Source organism: Telopea speciosissima, chromosome 11 (assembly GCF_018873765.1).
Source record: "Telopea speciosissima isolate NSW1024214 ecotype Mountain lineage chromosome 11, Tspe_v1, whole genome shotgun sequence".
Classification (NCBI taxonomy): domain Eukaryota; kingdom Viridiplantae; phylum Streptophyta; class Magnoliopsida; order Proteales; family Proteaceae; genus Telopea; species Telopea speciosissima.
This window is the reverse complement of record NC_057926.1, coordinates 51,728,350-51,737,570: the sequence shown is the minus strand read 5'-3', so window position 1 is coordinate 51,737,570 and position 9,221 is coordinate 51,728,350. Positions and strand designations below refer to the sequence as shown.

At 38.2% G+C, this 9,221-nt stretch overlaps 1 protein-coding gene across 1 annotated transcript; it reads right to left on the bottom strand.

The window, feature by feature from the left end:
• Window positions 1-4,542: 4,542 nt before the first annotated feature.
• Window positions 4,543-8,415, bottom strand: LOC122645315 (putative disease resistance protein RGA3). Its single transcript, XM_043838630.1, has 3 exons — window positions 5,590-8,415; window positions 4,702-4,794; window positions 4,543-4,605 (listed from the first exon to the last, which is right to left on the bottom strand). The coding sequence occupies exons 1-3, from the start codon at window positions 8,413-8,415 to the stop codon at window positions 4,543-4,545; spliced, it is 2,982 nt and encodes a 993-aa protein (XP_043694565.1).
• Between the last annotated feature and the right edge of the window lie 806 nt (window positions 8,416-9,221).

Sequence of the window (9,221 nt, the reverse complement as noted above, 5' to 3'; positions counted from 1 at the left end):
CAGATAAGAACCTCATAAACAAATAGGAGGTAATTAATAAATACATTATATGTCATACTCGCATTAGTTTTACTTACCCCACTAGAAGACTTTGTTTGACACTTTTTCATTAAAACTGACAAAAGGAAAGGAAAGGAAAGGACATTCCCTCAATATCCAATGTAATCAACCATTTAGAGCAAGGTGATCCTTCCTGGGATCCCTACATTCCCAGACCCAAAACTGTTGTTACCACAGTTTGAATTATCAGGAATTGAATTAGTGAATCGACTATGATTGATCTTGATCCCGATTTTGAGAGTCGGATTGATGAATGAGCTGTTGAGCTGTGATCGATCCTGATTTTCACCGATTTAATACAGTTGGCTCACACCTAATAAACCCTAAAAATGTATTGCTTTGGGATCTAAAGACTGATTCTAGGTTTTTTGGAGACCGATTCCAATTAGATTTGGATCAGAAATTTGGAATCACCGTAGACTGATTCCGTCCCTACTTCCATGTTTTAAAACCCTCAACCAAGCAGAATGCGTGTGAGTAGAAAAAGGGCATACCCAGTGCACGATGCTCTTGCCACTACGGGGTCTGGTCATAATGTATGCAGCCTTACTTACCCCTGCTTTCGCAAAGAGGTTGTTTCCAAACTCGAATCCATGACCACTTGGTCACAATAGAGCAACCCTTACCATTGCACCAAGGCCCACCCTCCTGTAAGTGGAAATGGGTAAAAAGAAAAAGATTAAAAAACCATTAAGAAATCAAAATGAATCAGCAACATAATGCAATCCACGGAAAAGATAATCCATTAATGGATCTTTAAGAAATAAAAAATCAGCCCATGAACACAAGCACAAACTTAGAAGCTAAAATCATATTAAAATGGACCAAACGAAACATCGATTAAGACTGGAAACTAAAATTAGTCCTCGGACATACCTTTATTAATACAAATTATGACACTGCTACTACCATCATTTTACCAAGACACACCGACATATAAAACCAGGAACAGTTGATATTACATTTAAAAACACAGTTTTGAATATAAAATTTAACGAATTCAGGTCAGATAGATGGTGAGTTAGTAAATAAAGAATGAATATGTGCAGTACAGCTGGTCCAGAAGGTGACAAATGAGTAGGTAAAACCATAGAACTGTATTTGTTTCTGCAATTAGAGTACACAGCAAGGACAACAGTGGATAAGTAACGAATACAAGTTTAATGCGATTACAGGTAATTTAGTGACGACAACGGTGGAACTTGGGCGTCTTGGGTACTTGCCGGAGTGAGGACGATGGTCGTCCGAGTCTTCTCGACCTTTGTTGGTTGACACTGGGACACCGGGCTTCTTTGGTCACCAGAGTGAGTGTGCCTTCAGTTGCGAACGGTAGCAAAGGTGTCTCTCTTAGGTATCGGTTGAGAAAGCAGGGTGGTTATCTTATTTGAAAGAAAGGGTAGAATATGTATTTTTATCGGAAAATTATCCTCTTCAATTCCCTAAAGCTCAGCAGTGCGATAGTGCTAGGTGGAGATGCTGACACATGATAGCTTGGACATTCAACGGTGTGTTATGTCGAGTTCGGACTGTTGGATGTCCGAGCTGCCATGTGTCGGCGCCTCTACCTTGCACTGCCGCACTACGAGCTTTAAAAATTAGAGACGATAATAATCCATTTTTATTTGCTCCATTTCCCCAAGTTCCTCTATTAGAGGGGGTGGATCCCACTCGGGCATTATGTTCGGGTAGGGGTACGATGATCATTTCTGCCCTCTCTATTAGAGGAACTTGGGGAAATGGACCTGCCTAGGAAATGGAGCAGATTAAAGGTCTGGTAGAATATAGGTAGTTCACACACTAACAAGGGCAAGATTGTCTTCAAAAAAAATTAACCTACTGACATCACTTCTTAACAACCCTTGACTAATAGTAAGAGATTGTATGTGTAATTTTTTTTTAAATCAGGGGATCCACCGATAAGTTTCATACTTTGTGTGGGTGTTTTAAAATATTGGCAAACCTTAGGGGATGACACTGATAATTTCCCTTTTGAAAATTACATATATTTGTTAAATGAAAAAAAAATAACCCAACTCCTCTCTAGTGAACACCCTGCCCAGTGAGGCATCCAATGGCAGGGTTGCTCTACATGCGTCAAGATGTGCATTAAGGTGGGGCTAGGGATACATCCCGATGCACTACGAGCAGCCCTGTCGTTGGATGCCTCACTGGACACTCATCGAACGGTGGTGATAGTAGTGGTGGTGGAGTTGGTGGGGGTGGCGGTGATTCTTGAATATCGAGTCTGTTGTACACATTTTTGCTTTTAACTATGGTTTTTTTTTTTTTTTTTTGAGCTTCTTTTTGGTGTTTCTCAAACCGTAAAAAAAAAAAAACAACAATGGACCAGACAAGACATATAGGGTATGTTCCATTTCTGCCACTAGAAACACGCACCAAAAAACCAAAAAAAAAAAAAAAAACCAATAACCATACAGACCCTTAGATTCTATAGTGTGAAATTCAATTACACACCACTAGCGTGTAGATCCCCTCAAAATATCCATCATAAAAATTCCAATTTATTTTTATCTTATTTTACATGGAAAATATATTTAAAATAATTACATAATATGCCTATAATAAATTTGAATTAGACAATCCATATTTTATGGTTGTAAGGACCATATGTCGACATAAGACTTACAAATACATAGGCCTTATGTGATCCATATAAAGCAACACTTCCATCTTTATTTTATTTTCCAATGGTTAGTTGGATGGCCATATGTTGAGAATCCTCATGTTTTGGTGAGAAACAATCTTAGGTTATGATAAGCTTAAGATTATTACTATAAGTTTTGAATGTGAAAGATCTAATCAGTCCTATGGAACACTTGGAATCAAAGAGAGTATTTTGTGCATACAAGCATCAAACAGTAAAAGGAAAATGAAAGTCTCAAAGTTTAAAGGGAAAGTTTCATCATGACCAAAGTGAAGAAAACCAAGGCTTGGAAGCATCAAGAGGAAGAAGACTCCATTAGACATAGAATTTTGTCTTTGTATTTGTATTTGTAGTCATATGTAATCCTATGATGTAATATCTCTCACTTTCGTAAAGTCCACTAACACGCCAAGCAAGGGAGACAGCAATACCACGGACATAGATCAGTTGGGTCACCTAAATTCATGAGAATCTGCATCGATGCATCTGGTGCGAGCCATGACTATAATTCTTCATATTTAAAGGAAACAAACGAAACTTTAAGCAAGATCCAGCAGACTCCTCAAAACCTGAAACCTAAGAGGCAAGGAGATCATAACAAGGAGCATATTAAAACTCAGAGAACAAAGATTTTAACAACAACCCAATTTTAACAATCTTCAAAGAAGAAACAGCAGTTAGGGCCTATATATCTTTTTTCAACTAAAATGGTGGTAATAGTGCTGAAACAAAATAAAATTGAAAAAATGCTTCTATTTAACAGTTTGTCCAAGCCAAGAATCTGTTAAATATGCAGAAAAGAATAGGAAACAAGGCAATGTGTTGACATTTAGAACCCTTAGGGTATAATCAATAACAAAGTAATCTGGCAGAAAACAATGGGAAACAAGGCAAATGGAGAAGAGGATGATTAGGAAGACAGAGCTACCACACAAATATTTTGAAAATATAAGACCTTTTGAGCTGCTGGTGGATCAACTAAATTACAAACAAAAATAGTTTTACCTTTTGATTGAGCTGCCGATGGATTTCTTTGGCCAATAGGAACAAACTTTAGTCAAAGCTGGTCACCATTGTCTGTAAACGCTTTTGGAATGAAAAATGAGAAATAAACTAGATAACCCACCCCTTGGATCCACTCACAAATATTGTCGCTCAACTCATCATTTGTCCCTTTTAACAACAAATTTTGTCTGGAACACAGTCCTATCTTGGAGAATTTATTGGCTTTGATTTTCACCATCTCCCTTTATTCTTCAAACCGAGTTATGCTCTAAGACTTTAACAAGCTTGCCCGGCAAGTAATCTCCACGATCTTTTAGACGAGTTTCCTTCAACAAGTCCATCAGTAACTCTGTGCAAAAGAAAGGAGTGTGACATACAAAGCTACCATGTTAAGGCAAGGAAACAGTTAGAAAATAATGAGAAGGGAAACTGTATTTCACACAGATAAAACAGTAACATTGGAAATGAGATCATTATGCGTTCCCAAATTGTTACTATATATGCAGGAGGGGATGAATTCAATTTATATTAAGAGAAGACTCCCATACTGATTCAGGTCTGAAGTACATATGATAAAAGAGACAACTCTAGAGAATGAGAATACAACTTTATGAGAATGAACATAAGAAAGGAGAAGGATCTGAAAATAGAGCAAAAAAACAGAGGAAGAAACATCAAACATGAGAGGAATCTTCTTAATCTTACCTGTATGCATGCTTGGACAGATGATGATGATGAGATTCTAAGGATTCCCACTTCCCTGAACTACTCCCCACATCTCTCGCAAGTCACCCTAGAGAGTCTATGAGAATCTACGTCATGAGAAGCCCAAGGAAAGACACCATCATCACCAATTCCACCAGAAAAAGCAGAACCTCCAAATTCAGAGCAGAAAAGAAAATTTCAATAGATATAAGGGAGTAACAGAAATTTTCGAGGAAAACAAACAACAAATAAATTAATTAACGGACCTGAGACTTGAAAGATGTATGCACATAATTGGAAGTGAAATTGTTGGGGAAATTCTCATCCACGTCAATGATCCTTGTTCCGATTTCTCTGTCCTGTTCGTCAAAATGGAGTGATGGATTCAGAGTTTGAGCTTTATTGATGAGCTATATATGTTGAGATTTCTGATGAAGGAATTGAAGGGGTTGGTTCTCTCAATCGTCTAAAAGAAGAAAACAGAAAAAAGAGAGTTATATATAGAATAGAATTAGAAAGAAGCATGAACTTTAATTTGCTACATAAGAATTGCTTAAATAATTTACAGTGCATACATACCTTTTAAGTAGTAATGTGATGCTGTCTTCTCTGCTTCTTTTTCCTTCACTACTGAAAGTTGCCCCTCATTTGAGTTTCGTGCCATCAATGAAGATGTTTGGGATGTGGGATATCTTGCTCCAATCCTCCTCAGGTATTGAGGACTCGATCTTAGAACAAGTTTGGATATCCAGAATCTCAAGTGAAGTGAGTTTCTCTAAGTCTTGAGGTAAAGAGGAATAAGGTGATTGTCTCACATGCAGGAACTTGAGGCTAGGGAGAAACATGTAGTTGTTTGGTACTAATGACTCTGAAAAAGTACCTGCATCTCCATTTAAAATCAACTTCTCAATGGGTAGGGAAGGAAGATGGGATGAGGATGGAGATGGCATCTTCCAACTCAACTTTGGACACTCCCATATCATCAATTTCATCAAGTGTGTAGAATGGGTAAGGTGTTGATGTGGAAACGACCTTAACTTGGGCAATTTACTAAGAATAAGATACCTGAGATACGGCATAAACCAGTGCTGCTTTTTCCACTTTTTCCCCAAATCTTCGTCTTCTTCTTCATCATCTTCTTCTTCTATTCTCACATCCCATTCCTCCAAATTCTGCATCCTTGCCAACTTAAATACTGTCAACATTGGGAATATTGTGTCAAAACTACCATCACTTGTTGTAGCTCCACCATTGATTCCAAAAAAGTCAGCACCCAAAAATTTAAACTTATCCATTCCAGTTATTATAAGTGTTCTAAGGGTATGTAGTTTCCCAAGGCTTGGAGGCAATTGCACACACTTCCTGCACCCAGAGAGTTCCAAGAACTGTAGGTGGTAGAAATTCCTGAACTCTAAATGACCACGCATCCAGTTGGGGAACAAAGCACCGGGGTAATCCTTAATTATTAGTTTCTGACACCATTCATGTGGTTGGAGATTTTCCAGCACATCCTCCATCCTCTTCGACAACGTATCTCCCCCTCCATCATCAATTGCTTCTTTTTCTCCTCCTTCTGTTTTACCTTCCCCATCAACTTCTTCTTCTCCACCAATGCCACCCTCCTCATCAATTCCTGAACAACCGGTATACTGATTAAAATAGAAATACAGATCATGAAGGTATCTCCTATTCTTCAAGCATAACATCTTAACCTCGTCTCCATTTTCCACTCTCTCCAAGCCTATTATACGTAGAAAACCCCTGAGTAAGTTGAGATCTTTTAATTCTCCAATTTTACATCCTCCTCTCTCCACCCCACCAATAATGAAGTCTGACAATAGACGCAATTTACTTAATCTACCAATTCCTTCTGGCAAGTATCTTAGTTGGTGACATTCTGTCAGATCAAGATACATCAAATTGAGCAATTCCCCAATCCCTTCAGGTAGTTTACAAAGATTCCTGCATCTGGAAAGGTATAATATTTGCAAATTGCAGAGACTAGTCATTGATTTAGGTAGTTCCTTAAACCTTGCCTCAGACAAGTTTAGGTACCTTAGATGTATCAACATCTCTATCTCATTTGGTAGCTCTTCAAGGCTAGTACCACTCAAATCTAGTGTCCTTAGACAAGGTAAGTGATGGCATAACTGAGAAGAAACTGAAAGAATCTGTCCAAAGATTTTAAGAGTGCGCAGATTCTTTGCCTTGTAGACGAAAGGGGGAATTGTACTTATCTGATCTTCCATTAATAGATATAAATGGCGGGCTCTACTATGGTTGAATTCCTGAGGAGCATTAGTATCTTTAATTGTCAAAGTGAAGCATTCATTCTCAGAGAGAGATTTTGTAAAATCACGAACAAAATCATGCATTTGGTAATATTTTGAGTTTTCTGCATCTTTTTGAAACAATGAGAACATTTCCAAGTCATCAAATTTCTTGTTACCTATTAGATCCAATTCTTCAGTCAACCCTTCATCATCAAGAAAGCCTTGTGCTATCCATTCATAGATTGTGGACAATTTGCCAATATAATAATCTCTCGGGATGAGAGAGCAATATGCCAAGCATAGCTTCAAATTAGAGGACAAATCGTTATAGACTAGTAACAGAGCCGCTGGTGGTGGCAAGACAGTTTTATCAACAACGCTTGATGCAACTGTGCTCCATACATCACTATTCAACTGAGACTGCCATTCTTTTATTGAACCTTTGAAGTACAAAAGAATTCCTAAAGTCTTTAGAGAAAAAGGCATTCCATTGCACTTGTTTGCTAATTTCATGCCAGTTTCTTTCAACTCCTCACGCTCTTCGTCACCCTTTCCATTAAAGGCATAATCTTTCAACAATGACCAACAATCTTTGGTAGACAACTTTCCTAAGCTTTGAAGATATGTGGTACCCATTATGCCTGCAACACTCTCCTTGCATGTTGTGATAATAATTCTACTTGCTTGAGAACCGCGTTTGAGAGAAAGCCACAATGGTTCCCACAAACTACTATCCTCATTCCATACATCATCCAACACAAGTAGGAAATTCTTTCCATCAACACAACTATTCAGTAGATGACGCACATCTTCCCAACTGACTAATTGGGTGGTAATGGTAATGTTACCATTACCACCACCACCACCAAATTGTCCAATAATGCGCATGGCAACCTTCTTTTTATTGAAAGTTTTGGATACGTGTACCCATATTCTCTTATTGAAATGGTTCTTCACCCTACCATCATTGAAGGCACGGCGGGCAAGTGTAGTTTTGCCCATACCGGGCATGCTCACAATGGAGATTATTTTGGGGATTTCATCAGAAGAAACCACTTTATGATCTCCTCGTTGAGTACTGCTACCCTGATCATGACCACTTAGCAACTTGCTTATTATGATATCATGCTCCTCACGACGAATTAAGAACCTGTCAACATTGGTTCTTCTAGAAACCCTACAGCTTAGATCTCTAACATTTTGTTTAGGAGTTTGAAAATGAAACTTAGAACGCAAACTTGCAACTCTATCCAGTCTTTTATTTATCTCCTTTATCCTATGACCAATGTCATGATGATGCTTGGAAGAAGAAGAAGAAGAAAAGAAAGGAGAAAACAAGTTACTGGGGAATAATACCTTCTTAGTCGGATTGATGCTGCTGCTGCTGCTAGCATCCTCATCAACAACAACTCCATCTATTTGTTTGGAGGAGGATTTGATGAGAATATCATCAGACCTCCACTCATCCAAAACATCATCAATGTCATAGACAACTTGTTTCAGATCTTGTAACCAAACTCGCACTGAATCATTCTTGAATTGTTTCTTTTCAGCTTCCTTTAGCACATCTTTGATCTCCGTCAAAGTACGGAAGAGCTTCTTGAAATCTTTTTTCACACCCTCGGCCACTGATATTTCTTGATTGATCTCTTTTTTTATGATCATGTCCAATTGCTTGATGACATGGGAAACAAGATTTTCAGCCATTGTTGTTGTTGTTGTTGATGTTAATGATCAAATAACCAAGAGAGAGAGATCACACAAGCTAGGGATTTGGGTAATTGGAAGATGACTAGCTAAGGTCATGAGTGATGCCCTTCAAGTTTCCCCCATTGAGATGTTAAATACAAAGCTCTTCCTGGTTCCTTCTGCAAGTTGTTGAGCTGCTTGCAATTTTTAATAGTTGTCTTTTCAACAAATATATATGTCATTTTCAAAGACGACAAGCCCATCTAATAATCCTTCCTCGCTTTCAGACAAATGTTTCACAGGTAAGATCCTTATAAACAAATAGGAGGGAGGTAATTAATAAATGGGAAATTATCAGGCCACCCTCTGACGTTTGCCTATATTTTAAGGCACATCCATTATCTATCATAATATCAACGCTACCCCTTGCTTTACTAAACTAATTCCAAACAGACCCCTACCGTCAGTTAAGAACTGTTAAATGATGATGTCAGTTATTAAATATTTTTTAAAAGACAATTCTACCCTTCTCAGTGAGGCGAAGTACCTAATCTACCCTTTCAATTAAAACCCCCACAAACCCTTCTTCTTCCTCACACTCACCTACAACCTTGGAGAATCCACTCCAGCCTACCGCTTGCTGAAAAAGTGACCTACTCCGGTGATAAAGCAGCCTGGCGTCAACCTCTAAACAGCTCAAGCTCAAAATTTCAACTCAGAAGCATTCAATTTTTCCCCTTTAACTGGGTAGAGAAGGGAGATCCCATCAATCAAACAGGTAGTTGAAACATCCACAAGATTAAATTGATAAAGTCACTAAAGGG

Excerpts from the sequence above, each read along its gene's own strand:
- LOC122645315 (XM_043838630.1), bottom strand. The coding sequence starts at position 8,415 with ATGGCTGAAAATCTTGTTTCCCATGTCATCAAGCAATTGGACATGATC. Across the intron at positions 4,795-5,589 it reads AGAATTTGGAGGAATGGGAT|GACAGAGAAATCGGAACAAG; the intron begins GTGAGAATAGAA and ends TTTGACGAACAG. Across the intron at positions 4,606-4,701 it reads ATACATCTTTCAAGTCTCAG|GTTCTGCTTTTTCTGGTGGA; the intron begins GTCCGTTAATTA and ends CTGAATTTGGAG.